We start from the raw sequence: 21,042 nt of genomic DNA, 5'->3' as shown, positions 1-21,042 counted from the left end.
GTGACTCTTTTTATAATGACACCCATTGCTCATTATTCATGCAATTTTAACCTCAAAACAAAATTTGCTTCTCCCTTCTGTGTTTGCTCAGTAATAGGCCTCCATTCTTTTTGTTTTGAGAAATTGTTTCACTTTAGAAGGGTGCTCTTACGTACACTACTTTACATGTTTTGACTTGGCAATTTCATGTATCCTTAATACTGGCATGTACTTGAAAATTAGGATGCAATTTTTGACTAGGTTTGCTCCACTTCATTGAGATGCAAATTCTTGATTAAATGCTTTGTGAATTTCCTCTATTTCTTCATTGATTTAACTCCATTCTTTGCTTTGGTGAATGCATTTTAAAGCTCTTTTCATTGATCTTGGAAAGACATTGATGACAGAACAAAAACATGGATGACAATGATGAAGCTTAAAACATGACCCATTATTTATGAAACAAGGATTTTGCTAGGAATGTAACACAATTTAAAAGATCTCGTATGGGTACACAAGCACTATATTGGATATCCTACAAATCTTTAGTGTAGTACAACAAAAGAATAATTTCACACACAAAATATTTAAAAATCTGGCCCTAAGCCTAAACCTTGAAAAAATAGAGGATTTAGGTTGATAGTTAGCGCATAATAAATCATAAAATTTCCCTAACTTGAACCTTAAATTAAAGAAAAAGCATCACGTAGGGTTTGGATTATAAATTTTAATTTTATGATTCAGTGTTAACCTTAACCCTAAACCATTAGAAATTTAAGGTATACAATTAGGGCTAGGATGTACCTAAAGTATACAAATACTTATCTTTAATCCCGAACCTTGAAAATAATAATTCACTGGTTAATGTTAGGGTTTACTAAAACATTAAAAGTACCTAACAGTAGGTAATAGGTTTAAGCTAATGTCTATTATGGATAGCTTCTCAAGGTATAATCATGTTACGGTAAGGGAGTTAGAGCAGCCCAAAACAACCTTCATCATGCCATGGGGAACATTTGTGTATGTTTGAATGCCATTCAAATTGAGGAACATTGGAGCCACATTCCAAAGAGCCATGTATGTCACCTTTGCGGACCTCAATTGAAATTGTGGTGGTTTACCAATATGATCAAACTGCATAATCTAAAGATCAAATTAATCATTAAAAGCACTTGGAGTTGATCTTCCAGAGATGTTTAGAGGATGAGATTTCTTTGAATTCCAAGAAATTTATTTTCGGTAGGGAAATGGGGAAACATCTTGGGCTTATTGTGTCTAAAGAGGGGGTAAGGTTTGATCTAGAAAGTGTCAAAGACATTGATTTTATTTTGTATCCCAAAACAATCATAGCAGTTAAATTGTTCTTTGGGTAGATAAGTTTTGTTAGGAGGTTTGTTCCTAACTTTGTAGAAAAAACAAAGGCTATCTCCATGGTTCTAAAGAAGGGATAGTCATCAAGTTGGGATAAGGAATCAAATGATTCCTTTGTTGAAATCAAGGATGCACCAAAGAAGGCATTGGTATTGGCAAGCCCAGATTATTCAAAGTTTTTCTAATTATTTTCCTTTATCTCATTCTACATTATTGTATTGTTATACTACAGAAGAATGGTGAAGGGTATAAACAACAAATAGCATTTTTTAGCAAGTCCTTATGGGATATTGAACTGAACTATTCCATAATGGGAAAGCATGCCTATAGTCTTGTTAAGGGGATGAAGAATTTCAGGCATTATCTTGTAGGAGCCAAGATCACTGCTTTTGTGCCACATATGGTGGTTTGAGATATCTTTGTAGAACAAGATGCATTGGGAAAAAGGCATAGATGGATCAACAATATCCAAGAGTATGACATGGAGATTAAAACAACCAAGCTGGTTAGAGGTCAAGGTATAGCCAAATTGATGGACAAAGAAAATTTGGATGCAATTGAAATATATTAGGTGAACTTTGATCTATCATTTCCTTCACGTCCTTTGAAGGATTGTCCTTGGCATAAGGACATTATATTTTATTTAGAGAATCCATGTTTTCCTCTAGAGCTAAATGACAAACATTAAAGAAAAGTGATGTTGGAAGCTTAGAGGTACGTGGTGCTTGAAGAACACTTAATGTGGAGATTTTTTGATGGTGTGATCCTAAAATGTTTAGATGAGTAGTCTATGAAATGTATTCAAGAATGCCAGCAAGGATTGTGCAGTGGGTATTTCATGTCAAAGACCATTGCTCATAAGACCATGAGAGTAGGTAATTGGTGGTCCACGTTATTTAGAGATGTGGCCAAGTTTGCAAAAGGATGTGATGCTTGTCAAAAGTTTTTTGGTAAACAAAAATTTGTAAGTACTCTCCCCCTCACTACCATTTTAGCTTAAGGCTCTATGCTAGTAGTGAGGCATAGGCTTTATAGGGGAAACAATAGAAAAATATAGCAATAAACATACGTAGATATTGGTAGGTTTTTCCACAAAATGGCTGTTAGTAGTCCCTACAAGAAATGCTACCTGAAAAGTAGTGATTGAATTTTTGGTAGATAATATAATTACTATTTTGATGTGCCATCCAAAGTAGTTGTTAATAATGCAATGCATTTTAGATCCCACGATTTTGTTGGTGTGTTCTCAGCATGTGATCTCCTTGAGATATTCATCCCCTTATCATCCATAGGGAAATGGACATGTTGAGTCAAGCAACAAATGTATCATGAATATTGTTAGGAAAACTTTGGATTCAAACAAGAAGAGATTAGATGATAAACTAAAATATCCTATTTGAGTAGACAGTCGTGCAAAAAGGCATGGAGGCCAAATTATCAATTGGCCTTGAATTGCTAGTCTATAGATTGCTACAATTGATTAAAGGGGAAGAAGGAGATACCATTTCTAAAAGAATGCATTCATTGATTGAGCTGGAAGAGACAAGAAAGGCTGCCCATGGGAGAAGTTTGTTGAGAAAATAGAAATTGAAGTATCTCTTTGATAAGAAGGTTGAAGAGGGAGTTCTACGTTGGGCACCTTGTCCTCATGTGGAATTCTAGGATATAAGATTAGGAAAATATGGAAAAGTTGATGCCCTATGGGTGGGGCCCTATCAAATTGTTCAAGGATGTGGTCAAAGCATGTTCTACTTAAGGAGCCTTGATGGGAATTTCATGGAGTTGTTAGTTCATGGTCAACATCTCAAGCACTAATTCTACTAAGGGTAAGGATCTCCTAAACTTTGTAATATAAGTTGTTATTTTGTTGTCATATATGTCTTATTAGTAGTCTTGTACATATTTTGTTTTGAGATTCTTTCTGCAATATAATCCTTGTTTGATCATGATGAAGTGTATTTGTCTTGGTCTCCCTTTTGGTCCCCATTTTGGTCAATTCCTAGAGACCTAGAAATCTTTCTATGCTTGCAAGAGACACGTGTCCAACTAGAGCCAATGTTGTCGCCTCATTTTTGTGTCTCATCATTGCTTTGTTCTATTCTAAAGTTGTGCATTTGACCCTGTCCACTCTTTGTTGATAATTGATCTGAGAAATATTTGGTTGGGTCCCTTATGTTGAATAATTGTCCATTTGAAGTGTTTTCATCAAGTATCATTAGTAAAATTTGTTAAAGGGTACAATTCAATACCTTTCTTTAAGTGATTTTAGGCAATTTCAATTAATTGGACTTTCTCATTTTGGCATCCCTATCGGACTTTTCATCCTTGACATGCCTTTCCCCCCACTCCACTTTTTCTGTCTAATCCCTTCAACTTAAATTTTGAGATTTTGGATTTGATTGTCCATGCATCTTTTCCTCAAAAGTCACTTTTAATCCAACTTTTCAAATATTAGAGTTTCTCATCCCCATATACCTATCAAATTGTCATCCCTAGCATGCCTTTCCCCCCAACTCTTTGTTTCTCCTCTAAGCCCCTTTTCCATGAATTTTGGGATAATGGGTTTGGTCATCCATGCATAATTTTTTAAAGGTTACCTTTTCTCCCCAAAATCCAACTTTCCAAATTCTTGATTTCAGAGTTTGTCTTTTGACTATCCTTGCTTGGCATGCCAAGTCTTGAAACTTTTCCGTTTGTAACAAAGAATCTTATCTAGCTCTTTGCACAACCCATGTTACCATTAATGGTCTCAAAATGGATGAGTTTTGAGTCTTGACAAATGAAGACATTCTCAAATACCTCTTGGTACTTGTGGGCCCCTTTGAAACATGAATGGTGTTCAAAGACATGGTTGCTAATGTAAAGGGCAAGGGCATGGTTTCAATTGTATGGCCATGTGAGGGTGATGCAAGTAGACATGGGAGGTTTGTACAAGTGCAAGCGACCATGGTTCTTGCCCCAAAATAGCTTTATGGTGTGGGAAGACACATTTTTCAGATTTGCTTGGAAGAAGAGAGGAAGTTGAAAAGAGTAGTTATAAAACCAAGAAGAAGAAAATATTGTAGTAGGCCTTAGGGTTTCATTTTTCAATTTTGGGTACTACTATTTTGAGGCTATATTGATGTGGATTTGTTCAAAATTTATAATAGAATTAGTGCAACTTTGAGGAATGATTGTAAGTAAGAGATTTGACATTGTTTGAGTGTCTCTAAGAGTTCTTCATATATTGCTTAAATGGTTTTTTGATCAATTTCTTAGCCAAAAGGCTATTAAAGCATTCCAAAATTTTTGTAATGTATCTTCTCAAGATCAATAAAGAAATGCACAAGTTTATTATTAGATCATTGATTAGGCTTTTATAAAATTTGTGATTTTTGTTATTTATTTATTTACGTGTGTAGAAGCTAGTTTATTTCTGTATTTGAATAAATAGTCTTTAGGTCTATTTTGGTTAAGGTATCCCATTTGGTTTCAATTATTACATATTTTGCATGAACTGCAAAACTCTGCCCAACTGGATACAAGCACCAATCTATAATTTGTTCTTCATCCCATCACTTAAATACTCTCAAGAAAATTAAACATTATATACATTTTCAGTTGTATTGTTTTTCTAGCTTCCATGTATAAGTGCATAATGGCTGAGTTGCCGGTTTGGGTTCAGGTAGAGATTCGGGTTTGAGGACCCTGTTTGGCACATTGACAAAATTTTGAAAATAGGTTTTGGGTTCGTTAGTACAAAAACAATGTAAAATTTGCATATATATATATATATATATATATGCAGCCTAGAAGCATGAATTGAGATCAAAATATCACATAGCATCATATACTTCAAGTTCAATATCAAAATAATAATATCGAGTTCAAGTTTCATTGTTTCAACAATTGGAACATTTAACTTTTAAGTTTTAATCATCAAATGGATTCTAAATCATCAACATCATCAACATTGACATTAGATGAACCGGAAGCAATGCTAGTTGCACTTGCACTAATAGTGTTCTTGCTTTCCGAGTCCTCAAATGCAATATGTTGAGAAGTGGAAACATTGAAGTTAGTATGCGCTTGCTCTATATCCCACATCTTCATCTCCCCTTGCTTGTAGTCATGTTGTTTGTGTGAAAGGGGATGCAACACCAAAATGAGGTTGAGGGTAGCACCCCTCGTGGGGGTTTGAGGGTGAGAGAGGGGTAGAAAGATAGGTCTAGATCATGGGGGAGAGAGGAGGGAGTGAGATGGAGAGAGGAAGAGTGATAGGGAGAGAGATTAGTCTAGAGTTCGAGGAAGATAAAGTGAGTGAGATAGAGAGAGTGAGAGAATGTTGATAGGAGCCTGCCGATTATTGAAATTTGACAATGTCTAACAATTTATAAGATGTTCTAAAACCTAGAATTTGCATTATAACTCCCAGAGATCTGAAACCACTCTCAAACATCCTACTAATATATACATGAAATATAACTTAAAAGTATTAAGAAAGGAAAAAGATGTCAATTGTGATTGATATTTAAATTTTATATATCATGTATATATTCTAGGCGAATTTGTGCGAGTCTCATTTCTATGGTTTTACTGGTCACTTTCTGGGTCCCTATGGCATTGAAGTCAAATTGGATGCCAAAAAAGGCCTAACATGTGCAAATTTTTGTTTGTTTTTGGCACTTGGGCGTGTGGGTTTGCCCTAGGTTTGCTCGGGTTTTCCCAAGATGAACCAGGCTCCAAAATGGCGAACCTTGCTCGAACCCACAGAGGAACCAAACCCGAATCCTAACCGGGTTTGAATCGGACCTAGATTCGGCACCCCAAGGGACGAACCCTGCAATATAGCATAATAGCAATAAAAGGGTTGTTATATCTATATTTTAAAACGCTTTTATTAGTTATTATGGACAGTGGAAACTTAATGCTTTTAATTTTACCTAGTAAGCCTTTTTTGCTGTATAAAGGTGTATAGCCTTGTATATTCAAACTAACACATAGTTATGTTGTGACAGTTGGAACAGGGGTACACTATGAAGTGGGTATGGTTTGTAGCAAGACCATTGTTCAATCTTTGTAGTGTCATATAATTTAGCGTTTTAAAGAAATTTATTTGGTTTTTAGAACCAAAAGTGAAGAAGGTCTGATGCACCTTAATAATTGGTCCTTGGTTACCCAACTTGAATATGTGCTTTGTGCTATGTTTCCTAGGTTTGAAACCCTTGACTTGAGTGAGACTATCTAACCTTAGGGATTTGGGACCTACAACTTAGATTACTAACAAGGATCTTGTCTAGAATGTCTTCAGATAGTTTCAATAGCCTTTTTGGCTTCTTTTGCATGCTCGGTAGCCTCTTTGTAGCGGCTTTGCTTATCAGAGACCTTTGTTCCTCAAGGTTCATGGCTGGGTGATGGGCTCTTTGGGGTGCTCTTGGAGATGGGTTTGTGACTAACCCATCTAGTTTTTTGCCCTTTTTGCTTTACCTATGGCGCTGGCTACTTGGAAATCTTTGTCTTGTAATATGTAATCAGTTTCTTTTAAAAATAAAATAAAATTTCTTTGACTTTTTGCAATTGTGGACAATTGAGTGGCCCAGGTGACACCTGCTTATTGTTTCAAAATGCATAGGTGATTAGCTCCAAGTGCTAATTGTTTAGTCTATGTCATGTGATACTTCTAATATTCTGGTATCTGTTAATAATGAGTCAATTTCTGCATCTGAGAAAGGAATCTGATTGATGTGAAAATCACTTGAATGTTTTTCTGTCCACAACCTTAAGGACCTTCTTACGTTCCTTACTTTCTGTTTGGCTGTTCATCTATTTGTAGGTGTGTTTTTGGTGCCTTGACAATTGAGACTGCTGTTGATGAATAATAAATACAAGTTCTCCTGCGTTGTCATGCTCGTCTCATCAACGATAAAATTTGTTATCTAACTTTTCTTTAAAGCTTCTAGTAAGGTGCTATTAGCAGTTTGATGTAAGTAACAAATAACCGAATATAACAGTAATATATCATGGCTATTTATGAAGATAACATCAGTTAATAGCAGGAAGATGATATAGTTTATTCTTCCTTGGTGGTTTTGTAGTTCTCTTTTATATAAGGTTATCTTCAATATAATCTAGCTTTCTAACTTTTCAACATACTTATTTAACTTAATTATAACATGTTAAGCATTTTTATCAAGCTCAGATTACTTGGTGCTTAACTACATAAAAAGCTTACCCAAGTGCCTTTTAAGCTGTCTTCAATATATTTTTTAATAGAGCTTACAACTGTTTCTTATAGATATTCAGCTATAGACAAGTTAGAAAGGATAGGACTCCTCTGTTTGAAAATTCATGCCATTTGTTGTACGATTAACTAGTATTTCTTATCTTTTTCCTATGTTTTAATAATTATATGCTCTCTTCATTAATGCAGTTTCCTGGAAATAGTTTGTCTGAGGAGCTAGTGGATGATGTTCATGCTTTTGAAGGTTCTTATCTGGCTGGGCCTTCTGAACATTCAGGAAAAATGCACGCTTTAGTTGATGATTTGAGTGGAATTTCTGATGGCAGGTTTATCTGTTGCCCTTTTCTGCTTTACCTTATATATTATGCTCTGGAAAAGCTATATCCTGTGCATAATTTACGTTACTTTCTCAAGTATATTCTGACATAAAGTACTAATAACTGGTAGTCGGCAGCCATAGTGTTCTGCTTATATAACAATCCTTTTCTGTAGTTATCTTTTCTTTTTAAAATTATTTCCTTATCTGTGGCATCTGGAGTCTTGAATCTTTCATATTTTTCTGTAAGGTCTCTTAATGTGAGGGCATGCTTATTTAATATCTGTTGATATTATAGTAGTGGTGCTTTTTTCCGTTTATAAAAACTTGATTATGTGTTTTTTACTATTTGTGATTTGTCAGTTATTTTCAGTGTGAAATATGGGTTTGAGGAATCTTGTTTTGTTTGAACTTGAAAAAGAAAGAAAAGTCTGTTCTATGCTAATATGATGTTTATTGGCATGTTGGTCAGAAATTACTCAGAATACTTACTCCTAATCATCTATATTCCCTGTATGATGGATTGCCTTATGTAATAGCCTTGCTGCTAGGAAGCATTCATAGCTGAATCTGAAATAAAAATTTCTGTTTTAATATAGTAACTCAAAATAAAATAATATAAAAGCATAATTATTTTTCCCCTGTGGTGTTAGAACCCTTTCTTTTCGGGGAAGAGGGGATAAATGTTGACCAACTTTCTCTTTGACTTTCTCTTTAACCATGTATTATCATAAATCGACGATACCATTGAAATTGCAGCACTGGTCAAATCTTTCATATGCTATTGACATGTTATGTGATCTTAAAATTAGGAAATGTTTGGAAAGATGTTGCATTGATAACCATGCACACTTTTGGGTTAAAACTATTTCAACACACTTTGGTTTTTGAAATCATGTGTTTTAACTTTTGACAGAGGTATTAAAAGGTCCTTGTCAATGAACCAGTTGAGAGGTTGGCAGCATTCTTCTAATCAGGAAATTGCCACAGAGGACCATTGCTGGCACTTATATGACAAGGTTTGGACACTTATAAGTGAGATGAATGGAATGGGTCCAAGCAAGAGATTCATAGAAAGAACAACGGGTCCATCTTTGGGTCAAAGAGCACGTGGTTTAGTAGAATCTCTCAACATACCAGCAGCGGAAATGGCTGCAGCAGTTGTATCAGGAGGACTTGCTGGAGTAGTGAACATTAACACAAGTAAGGTTGCTGACAAAGCTATCCGACTGCGAGGAGAAAAATGGCCAAGGATTCTCTTCCGACTGGTGTTACTGTATGTTTACAAAGCTGATCTGGGAGGAGCATCTCGTTGTGCTCAACAATTTGTATCACTTCTTCCACGTCTCTTATTAAATGACAACGAGCAGATAAAAAACAGGCTTCAACTCTTTATTTGGTATTTCCATTTCTCCTTATTCAAATGTTCTCAGTTTGGACTTTTATGAACTGTTAAATTAGGTTTTAATATTTTGTATGCTTTTTCGATTTTAATTTCGATTCCTTCTTAGAGGTATTTCTTTTGAACCCAATTTATAACTGAATCTTGATGCTATTCTCTTGAGCAGGTCCTTGCTTGATGCAAGAGCACAAGTTGGGAGCCTTGATGATGGAGCCCGTTTTCATGTGATCTCTCAATTGATACGAGAAAGTGTAAGGCATGGTAAGAGCATGCTAGCTATGAGTATTGCTGACAGAGACAACTCAGAGGATCCAAGCAGCATGCTGAATGAGACTGGATCTGTTAACAGTTTACTGCAGAGAGATAGAGTTGTTGCAGCGGTATATTGACAGAAGCCCATTGTTGTGATCCTATTATTGAATTTTGTAGGAAACATAAATGTATAAGTGTCCAGCATATTGATTTGTTTCTAACTATAGCATCTGAAGTCTATTGCATGAAAAAACACCAATGCCATGGTGCTTTCCATACTTCACTTTTTTGTATCTGTTCTATTTATAAATCTATTAACATGTTCTAAATAACTTGTTACAGGTGAGAGAGGAAATAAACTATATAAAATCATCCATTTCAGAGCGCTTAAAGCAAGTGCAGGAACTTGGCATGGAGGTAGAAGAGTTGTCTAATTTGGAATGCTTGCAGAAGAAACAGCTGGAGGATGAGTTGCTAAGTAACATGGGTGTGATTTGTTCAAGTGATGGAAATCGTAGAGCTGCATCACGGCTTTCTTACGATGAAGATCAACAATCTGTAGCTGTAAGATATATTTTATAGGGTTACTGGCATAATTTTCACATAGAGGTTACTTGAATGTATTTCCCGTTTGCTTGTTTCTGTGTGGGGTTGCTTTTTTTCTTAGTGTATTAGAGCTCTGAGTGGGTCAGGAATGTGATATTACCTTCCTACATCAAGATGTATACTCATATCGGTTTCAGCCTGTCACTGTTTGTTAAACTCTTCACATACAATGCTCCTTGTATCAATTGCATTATTGTTTATTGTATGTTTGAAGTGAATATCACCCTAGATTTTGTCTAGTAGTTGTAGTTTTAGAAACCTAATCTGTAAGGACATAGTGGCTCATTAATATCTACTAAATGGTAGGATAATAGAACCTAATTTATTTGTGGGAACAAAAACTGTTTCTTACTTCTGTTCTATTTTGCAGGACAAATGGTGCCATATGTGTAGGGAACTGACTGATGAAAGAGGGCCATGGTCAGCCACACCTTTCCCAAACAATAAATTGACACGGTGGAAGCTTGATAAAACTGAAGATCCATGTCGACGAAGGATGAAACTTAAAAGAAACTATGTCTTTGATGAACAACTTTGCCATCCTCCATCTACACTTGTGCATGATGATTCTGAAACTGGCCAAAATGTTGATAACTCGAATCCTGGCATGGGGATTAATGTGCTGGGTGAAGTCAAAAGTTTCTTGCTCAAGGGTTTGCGTGGAATCAGTGAGGAGGAAACTTTTGATGCTCCAGGAAATGAAGAAGATGAGCCCTTAAATGCTGATTCAGCTCCCAGTGAAGTCAGTCCAGCAGTAGATCTTGCTACTGAATTTATTGATCACAATGACAAGAAAGTAGATGATGAAGTTTCAGACAATAGGCAGGAGCAGACAGGAAAATTCTCAGAGGCAGGAGAAAATGAGGTATAGTTTATATATATGCATGTGTTTTACATAAGCATGTATTGAAGTTTTCAAAATTAAGCATCTTGTCTTTGCAGGTGCTTCTTTCAGTTTCTTGTGTTGTTATTACACCGAAGAGGAAAATGGCAGGGCACTTAGATGTTATGAAAGCTTCTTTGCATTTCTATGTTGAGTTTGTGGTGGAAGGAACAGGAGGATCACGTGTTTTTAATGGTCAAGGTGGTTTAAATTATCCTGAAAATGCTGAATCATACCATTTGGAAAGAGCTTCAAAACAAAAAACCTATAAAATCCATGCTAATGGAGAGGGCGAAAAGGGAAATCCCATGGAGAGACTTGATCCTGTTCAACAACGGGCTTTCTCTGGGAAGCAAATAAAAGATGTTAAGCGGCATAGGCGATGGGATCTCAGTAAGGTAATTTTGTTCAATATTTCAATATAATAGTTACTTTATTTTTATTTTTAAATCCCTAACAATTCTTGAAGTTATTGCAGGTCAAAGCTGTCCATTCTACTCGTTATTTACTGCAATATACTGCAATTGAAATCTTCTTCAGTCATTCAATTTCTCCTGTCTTCTTGAATTTTGCTTCACAAGACCATGCAAAAGATGCGGGGAAGCTGATTGTCTCTTTGAGGAATGAGATATCTTATCCAAAATTAAGTTCAAGAGGCAGAGATGAGGTTATTCATTTCATTGATAAACGATTAGCAATTGAAAAGGCAGAAAGGGCAAGAGATGACTGGCGAAGGCGAGAAATAAGCAATTTTGAATATTTAATGATTCTTAACACTCTCGCAGGGAGATCTTATAATGATCTAACGCAATATCCTGTTTTCCCATGGATCTTGGCTGATTACACTTCTCAGAATCTCGACTTCAACAAATTGACAACATTTCGTGACCTTTCCAAACCTGTTGGTGCTTTGGACACAAAAAGATTCCAGGTTAAAACAAATTCAAAGCTTCAAGTTGTCTTATGCTTGTAGATGTGTTTTTATAAGTAAATAATGCTATTTATTTTATGTAAATCATTCCTTGTAATTCACTGTGAAAGTAAATTTCTAATTCTTTTACAAAAATGCATTTCACAGGTCTTTGAAGAGCGGTACCAGAACTTTTTTGATCCTGATATTCCTAGGTAAAGCATTGTTCACACACCCCTCTGCCCTTAACATGTTCTTTTACATTTTGTATAAATACATGAGAATAGGCTGATTAATGAGACTGTGACAAGGATAATTGATTTATTTTCTCAGCTTTTATTATGGATCTCATTACTCAAGTTTGGGAAGTGTACTTTATTATCTACTGAGACTGGAGCCCTTTACAACACTTCATCGTAATTTGCAGGTATCATGATATGGAAAGATTTAATGTTGTTTCTGTCTAAGCCATTATTACAAACATAGTAGAATCTGATCATTTTATTAAATTAATCTACTTATGACTTAGAAAATTATTTAATGATGTGTAAGATTATGTTGTTTTTCCTTAGGTTACTGAAAATTAGCATGGCATGTGACATTTTCCCTTGGGTGCACTCTTTTACAATGTTAAAATGTAGAGCATATACATAAGATATTATCAACACAATTTATGTTTTGACTTTAAAATTTGTAAAACTTATAAATGATTATCTAGAATAGCTAAGTTTAAGACACCTTCACTTTGGTGTTCTGTAATACAATTTTAGATACAGAACATGAACAGATCATTTTATGTCATTTCGATTTCTGTAAGTTTTTATGCCATTAGACATTTTCTGATAAATGAATCTGATTGTTATCTTCTTGAATATTTTATTCTTGTCAGGGAGGTAAATTTGATCATGCAGATCGACTTTTTCATAGTATAGCAGCTACATATGCAAATTGCCTGTCCAACACTAGTGATGTGAAGGAATTGGTGCCAGAGTTTTTCTATATGCCAGAATTTCTGACTAATTCCAATGAGTACCACCTTGGCGTAAAGCAGGATGGTGAACTTATTGGGGAAGTTTTGCTGCCTCCCTGGGCAAAGGTAGGTAATGGTTATATGTACTTATATTGTATGTAAACATCCCCTTTACAGGCTTTTGTTTTGGATAATGATGGGTTGATTATAAGTCAGTACACTTTAATGCTAGCATAAACAAGCCTTCAGATTGTATTCACAATTAAGGATCCTCTTATTGGTCAAAGTGGAGTAGGTTAAGGTGAGACTCTTGTCTATCCAAACATTAAGAGTCTCTTTTATTCGGAGGTAAAAAATATATAACCTTCTATTGCACAATTGTATGGAATGGCTACTAGTTCTAGTTCAATTGGCATTGAGGTGAACAAACTATTTAAATATGACCAAGCATCTCCTCTATGGGAATATGTTATGATGCTTGGAAATCTGACTTTCTAATAGAACTACTCTGCAAGTTTTTCTGTTAACAACTTTCAGCAAACTACTGCTAGGTAATCTTTAACTATCTTAGAAACTAGTAACTAGGCCTTTCATTTACATATAACAAATTCAGTACCTCAAATATCTGCTATACTATTGAATGAAAAACAATAGAAATCACCATTACTGAAATTTAAGAGTTCAAAATATGCAGGAATCACCTGAGGAATTCATATTAAAAAACAGGGAGGCCCTTGAGAGTGAATATGTTAGTCTGAATCTTCATAATTGGATTGACCTAATATTTGGCTACAAGCAACGTGGCAAGCCAGCTATAGAGGTAGTTCATTTTGACAAATTATGAGATGTAACTGATTTCAAAAGCCTCTTTCTTTTTGTATTCTATCTTCTTTCAGTGCTTATGTTTGACTTTGTAAATTGATACTTTGGTTACAGGCTGCCAATGTTTTCTACCATTTAACTTATGAAGGTGCAGTTGATCTGAAAGTTATGGAGGACCCATTACAAAGGGCTGCAGTTGAAGATCAAATTGCAAATTTTGGACAGACACCCAGCCAGCTTTTCCGTAAAAAGCATCCTAAGCGAGGTCCGCCCTTGCCCATTGCTCGCCCATTATACTATGCACCTGGTTCTATTACATTGACTTCAGTACTTCCGGCACCATTCCAACAGTCATCTGTGATAATATTTATCGGTGTGATAGACTCGACTGTTATACTTGTCAGCCAGGAGCTTATGATGTCAGTGAAAATGTGGCTAACACCACAATTACAGGCTGGAGGCAACTTCACATTTTCTTCATCACAGGTATTTTAGAAAGCCTAGCTGTCTTAAGCATAACTTCTCCTATTGAATCTTATCGTTATGAGAAAACATAATCTTGATAACATATGAATCACAGGTATTAGCATGCCCAAGTAGCACTAACAGACAACCAATTTCAAGTATGAACAGATTTTAAGCACTTCAAAAGGAACAGAAAGAGAAAAGAAATTAGTAATTTTGTGATAAAGGGACAAGCCCTTATCAAACCGAACATTCTCATTGGAGTATGTTTTTGATTTCTATGCAGGAGCCATTTTTTGGTATTGGCTCAGATCTCGCTATTTCTCGTAAGATATGTAGTCCTTTGGCTGAGAACCTTGAGCTTGGATCGCAGTGTTTCGCCACTCTACAAGTTCGCTCATCAAACTTTTTGCTGAGTTGTGGACATTGGGAGAACAGTTTTAAAGTTATAGCATTGAATGATGGACGCACTGTTCAAAGTATAAGGCAACACAAAGAATTGGTTACATGTGTTTCAGGTATTTGATTTTGTATACTTTTCAGCAATTCCTTTGTAGACTTCACTCATTTTCATCCAATTTCTGTATATTGCATATAAAAATATTTATCAGCATATAAATACAAATTGTTGATTTCACAAGAGTGGATGGGCAAAATATAAAAGTACTCTAGGGCAAATATGATCAAAAATGTTGAGATGAGTGTCAAATATAGACCAGGGGTGGTGTTGACATAAAATATGTAGGTTTGAACTAAAAACCTGTATCTTATTATCAATCCATTCTGTTTTCTCAACTGAGAGTAATTAATTGTAGGTTGCTTATTCTGTTGGATGTATGAAAATAAACTAAATGTACACTCTATCCATGTTATGTTGCTCAAGTTTTAGTCCCTTGGCATAATTTCAATTGCAGTAAATAAAACCAAGGTTTTGCAATGTACAATGAAATGCTGGAGGGCCAGTTCTAAATCTGATTTGGGAACTCAATTAGAGAAGATTCATTTACATATGACAGATGACCAATTTCGTATGTTCTATTCCTGAGTTTTGTAAATTAAACTAAATTATTATCCATTTGTATCTACTGGATTAGACTAAGCCTTTAATAAAGCTCAATAATCCCAACTAAGCTTGGAATATTCTAGGAATCTTTAGACAAAAGGATACTTTTATTATTTTCTGTTCTTTTTCACTGGCCTTGTGTTTCAATCTATGTTCCACAGCATTTCTGGGACAGGGACAGCAGGACGGTAGGGGAAGCCTTTTGGGGATGGCAGTCCAAGGGCTATTTTTTGTGGACAGTGGGGAGACAGCAATATATATATATATAGAGCGAGAGAGAGAGAGAAAGAGAAAGAGAGATTTCTACAAGTTAACAGTAGTATAACAGCAGCAATATAACATGACGATGTTAAAATGACGTGAGATGATGTCCGCAAGAGCCTGCATGCCAACCACATTCCAAAAAGAAATTGTTTGTTTGTACTTGATACTGTGCTGTACAATTGACAATAATAACTGATTCTAATACCATATCAAGAATTTTGGATAGTGAAAATCCATATTATTACTGTTAGTGTTATCTCTTATTTAACTGGTATCATTAACTGTGAATCTGAATCATGATATATTTATTGCTGTTATACTACAGTTGTTGCTGTCAGTACTGTCATGGTTATTTTAATTACTGTTATAATGCTGTCATGATATATTTAACAGTCATTTTTTAATGTTTTGAACAATTTCATTTTAAAACATTTAAAAAATATATTTTCCTTAGGGGACACCTAGACGTCCCTGAGACAGTTGAGGGATGTCTGAGACGTCTGTAGTTGCCTCAGGGACAACCAGGCGTCTCCTCTGCGCTTCTTGCTATCACCAATTTCAGGTACATGTTCGTGGACGTTTCCACATTTTCTCAGTTGGGGGGGATGGCCAGGGGACGTCTCCTAATGTACCCCACCTCCCCAAAATGCTTCAAGGGATGGGGATGGGGGTTTGAGGGGTGGGGGCGCTCTAATGCCCCTTTTTTTAAAATAGAATTTATTAATTAATAATAATAATAAAATTAAAATGTTAAAAAAAATAAAAAATTATAATATAATTAAAATTTAAATAAGTTTAATGAATGGTCAAAAGGCATGAAATGAAGAGTTGTGACTCCCTCAAACATGAGATGTAAAAGGGAGAAGGGTTCATTTGAAAGGGGATATGGAAGGAGGAAGGAAGAAAGAATGAAGCATGTGAATCAAGAAAGAATTAATGGAAGAAGGAATGGGAAGAAAATAAGGAAATGACTCGTTCAAAAGGAAAACATTATGAAGGGTTGTACTCTTTCAAAGTGTGGTCATTGTGAAAGGTTGTGACTCTTTAAAAGGCTAGAAATGATGAAGGGTTGTACTCTTTCGAAGGGTGGTAATTGTAAAAGGTTGTGGCTCTTTCAAAGGGCAGAAATGATGAAGGTGTGTACTCTTTCAAAGGATGGAAATTGTGAAAGGACGTCGCTCTCGCCAAGGGCAGACATGAGGAAGAGGTGTGACTCTTCCCTCACATTAGAAGATATAAAGGGGAGAAGGTTTTAATTGAGGAGGACATTCAAGGGAGATCTATTTGTAAAATAATTTACTATCGAAGGCAGCAATAGCGGGTGGTGAGTCAATTTGTATGAAAGGTGATGACCCTTTCACCAATAAAGGATACAGGAGAAACCATTCTAAGCATTCAAGGATGACTTATCAATCATTGCTCTTGAATCTGCAAAAGCAATCATCAATTATCAAATCAAGCAAACAATCAATCAGCAAATCACTTTATCCATTCAGCATCCATTCAACCATCATTCACCAATACATCAAACCAGCATTCATTACATCATTACTCATCAATCATTTAATCAACAGTCACTTAATCATCACTCACCAAGTCCTTAAATCATACAACCAAAGGAATTCATTCAATCAATCAATCATTCATACAAATATCAATGAAAATGGATCTGATTTGAATAATAAGGCAGAAGAACTTGAATTATAAAGCAGTAAGACTCTGAATTATAAGACAGTAAGATACAGCAGACTTATATTTCTGAAGTGATTGGAATGCCACATGTTTGAATCTAATATCTATTAATTTGTGAATCTGGTAAAGAACAAAATTTATTTATTTAATTAACTTGCCCATCCATCAAGAATCATAGGATTAGTAATTGTTTATTTGATTTTCCTACAAGCAATCATATCTGGGATTAGTGAAGAAATGTGATAGGGAGATGCAGCAGTACCGGTCCCCTCAATTAAGTAGACCACCCCAAGTTGGTTTGCTTGTGCGTCAAGGGGTTGAATTGACTTAGATGGTTGTTCCACACTCTTGGGCTTAGTTGTGGGGGACAGTCTCTGGATGTCCTATCTCGCTTTCCCATCAAATTCCTAATATGGTTGGCTGTTGGAAAAAGCTATGAAATGGATCCAATGCATTTAGGATAGTTTGTTTTCAATAGGGATTATTTATGTTCATAATGCTTGATGTTAATTAATTATAATTTTGTCTATGTTTACTTGCCATTATATAATTTGTACATAAAATACTCTTTATAAATAAGTTGTATTGTTGGAATTGTTATTTTTGGGAAAAAATCAGGTATATCCCAAAAGGACACATTACAGGTGTGTCCTTGTCTAACACAGGTTTCAATATGTATGGTATTTAGAAATCACATTTTTTCCTGAAGTCCATAATTTGAACAATTACCATTAGTCAAGTTAGTCCGTACTTTGCACTTCACATTTTGTGGAGATTATGCCTGGAATATTTTTTTAACTCTTGGCCTTTTAATATATTATTAGGCAGACCACGTAAAATTGTCATAGGCATCCAAAATCTCTGTGATCTATTGAACTAACTTTCAATCTGATAGTTCAATTCCATATGTTTGCTTCCTATAGTATACTTCCCTAATTTTCTAGTTGAGTTCACAACAGCAATTTCATTTAAATTCAGCTGACATATTTGTATTTATATTGATTTATTACAGTGGCAACAGATGGTAGCATTGTGGTTACTGGCAGTCATGACACAACGGTTATGGTATGGGAAGTGTTGCCATCCACTAGAATTGTCAACAAGAAATCCCGAGATGCTCTATTGGTTCAAGATCGTCGAAAAGATCACATAATATCAGATAAGCCTTGCCATATTCTGTGTGGACACGATGATGCTGTCACCTGTGTTGGTGTTTCCGTTGAGCTCGATCTTGTTGTGAGTGGATCGAAAGATTCAAGTTGCATTTTGCATACCTTACGGGAGGGTAGGTATGTACGTTCTATTCATCATCCAAATGGAAGTACATTGTCCAAGATTGTTGTCTCACAACATGGACGACTTGTGTTGTACTCTAATGATGATCTCAATCTTCTTCTCTATTCCATCAATGGGAAGCTTCTTGCAACGTCTGAATCAAATGGCCGTGTCAATTGTATGCATCTCAGCAGTTGTGGTGAATTCTTAGTTTGTTCAGGTGATAAAGGGCAGGTTATATTACGTTCAATGCATTCACTTGAAGTTCTGAAGCGATATGATACAATGGGAAGAGTCATTGTGTCACTGTTGGTGACCCCAGAAGACTGCTTCTTAGTTGGAACTCAAGATGGTAGTCTATTAGTGTATTCATTAGAAAGTCAGCAGCGTAAGAATAGCCTTCTTCAAAGTACAAAATCACGAACATTTGCAGCTGGGTAGATGAGTTGATTTTTAGTATCAGAAATTGGATCTGGTAGCCAGTGTAGTTTTTCAACTAGCAATTGCCTTCAGCTCCTCAAGGTACTTTTCTCCTTATCAGTAGTCTTGATTCGATATTCATTTTTGAGCTATTATGTAATGGATAGGGAATTTATTTTAATCTTTATTCTAATGATAGATCAGATTATATGAGATATCCTGTTTCTGTACAATTATTATGATGATCTTTTCAGCAGGTAACTGTTTGTCAGTCAAACCATTCATTATCTTCCCTTAAACAAGTTTGAGAGTGGATTGAGATTAGGATACATTAAACCAGAATGTGCTAGATGTAGGAAACTATACCAAGAGATGTATTAGTTCAAGATTAGGGTATTAATTGGTTAGTTGCAGTATTTTATCTAGTTACATGGAGTATTTGAGGTGTCTCTTGTATGGATGAGCGATTTAGGAAAGGAAATTTGGATTTCTGTAAGTTTCATGCAACTTAAGGAATTTTGTCTGTTTGCTACTTTGTAAAAATTGACAAATAGCTTCTTATGATCTAGTTGCCTCTAAATTTGCAATGGTGGTGAGGCACAACTGATGTATTGTCTTGACTGTTATTTTGTTTGTATGCAGAGGCCTTTGTGTGATAGCATACATAATGAAGGTATGACGAGACAAAAGGGACCAAAATTCTATCTAAATAACTCTCATTCCATCACATGCCAGCTCTATTGGCTTTTGTATGTTATATATTTTGCTGCAATTTGATTGGTGCAACAATGAAACTCTATGGAGAATAAATAAACCGGCACTGTTCTTTACTTGCAGAACAAAATTGTCTTTTTCTGAGGATGGTAAGTTTATTTTTGAGTACCATTTTAATTTGTTTTTTTCCCTATACGTGGAAGCCACGAGACACATTTATATATTGCTTTGTTTCTTCATTTCATTTGATTTTAGTGCAGCGTTTGCAGATGTGGAACTTATATGGGGTCTACAGCACCATGTCTTGAAAAGTTCTAATCTGTTATTGCACCTCGATGCTACATGATTTTGAACTGGAAACTTAACTGATACCTAAGGGAGAATTTCACATGAACTGTGGATTAGCGGATATATTTTGTCCAATTCCTTTAAAATAGAGATAGTGGAATTGCCAGATTGATGAGCGATGACGATAACTTTATCAGAATTGTTCTAACGACCATGTGAACATAAGTGTATTCAACATGTTCATTAAATCCAGGTTGCAACTATCAGGTTACCTGCATCCTTGTAAGTTCTGGGAAAATGTAATAATATATTCTTTTTTTCTTGTTTAATCATGAATTCTCCTTGATGTTGAGAAGCTGTACATTGTTATCTGACAAGTTTTTACCTTTCTAAAAGGTAATCTCACAGAGCAAAGTTAACTTGCAATCTGTGCAGATGATGTAAGTATTTCATTCTTTTGAAGTTACAGATATCTGTTCAAGCTGATGTATTATAATTGTTCAATCAATGCTATATTATTTTAATTTATGATGACCCCTTATATTCAGTGTTTTCAAATGGTCGGTACTTTACAATGTCATGTGTGAGATGACTTTTAATTAATGGCATAGCACTCCTCAAGTCAAGTTTAAATCTCAGGAACTAATGGAAATAACTATTACTAACAATAGTTTTTCCTGTAAACAATGTTTATGTAGAAGCAACACAATGAAAATGCCAAGATCGGGTCATATATAAAGTTAGCATCTAAAAATACTTCTTAAAAAAGGCATTTGGAAAGATTAGGGTTGGAAAGATTCACAGGCAGCTGAGTACCCATTTGGGCTGTGGTAGCCTGTATGCTGTTGAATCTGAGGATAGCGATGAGCCACCATAACAGGAGGATGGGGAACAATTGGACATGGATTTCTCAGTGGGTTCAAGGAGTGGGATTTTGGGGGGAGTGACAATGTGGGGCTTTTTGTAAGGATTCAAGCCAGTTCTTCTCATCATTTGTGTTGGAATCACCTTTAACCACAACCACACAACTAGATCACTGGGTATACAAAATCTCACTTGACCCTTTATTGACGCAATGATTTTTGTAAGTCTTTGCTTATGCAATGAAGGTGTATTTTGAAGGGAGAAAT

The 21,042-nt window shown here is 35.4% G+C and overlaps 1 protein-coding gene across 7 annotated transcripts in view; it reads left to right on the top strand.

Moving 5' to 3' along the window:
- The window catches only part of LOC131047875 (BEACH domain-containing protein B), a 273,465-nt gene extending 253,006 nt beyond the window's left edge, over positions 1-20,459 (top strand). For 2 of the 7 annotated variants that reach the window (XM_057981681.2, XM_057981678.2), the window contains 16 exons: positions 7,760-7,896; positions 8,803-9,285; positions 9,455-9,668; positions 9,883-10,104; positions 10,517-11,011; positions 11,089-11,427; positions 11,508-11,960; positions 12,108-12,154; positions 12,273-12,366; positions 12,829-13,035; positions 13,604-13,729; positions 13,846-14,217; positions 14,483-14,714; positions 18,228-19,012; positions 19,553-19,773; positions 19,894-20,459. In XM_057981681.2, coding sequence (XP_057837664.2) covers positions 7,760-7,896; positions 8,803-9,285; positions 9,455-9,668; positions 9,883-10,104; positions 10,517-11,011; positions 11,089-11,427; positions 11,508-11,960; positions 12,108-12,154; positions 12,273-12,366; positions 12,829-13,035; positions 13,604-13,729; positions 13,846-14,217; positions 14,483-14,714; positions 18,228-18,931 — 4,125 coding nt within the window. In that variant the 3' untranslated portion in view covers positions 18,932-19,012; positions 19,553-19,773; positions 19,894-20,459. The other 5 variants (XM_057981679.2, XM_057981680.2, XM_057981683.2 and 2 more) reach the window with 5 other exon arrangements.
- Positions 20,460-21,042: the final 583 nt, after the last annotated feature.

Source organism: Cryptomeria japonica, chromosome 3 (genome assembly GCF_030272615.1).
Source record: "Cryptomeria japonica chromosome 3, Sugi_1.0, whole genome shotgun sequence".
Classification (NCBI taxonomy): Eukaryota; Viridiplantae; Streptophyta; class Pinopsida; order Cupressales; family Cupressaceae; genus Cryptomeria; species Cryptomeria japonica.
This window is presented reverse-complemented; position numbering and strand designations above follow the sequence as displayed.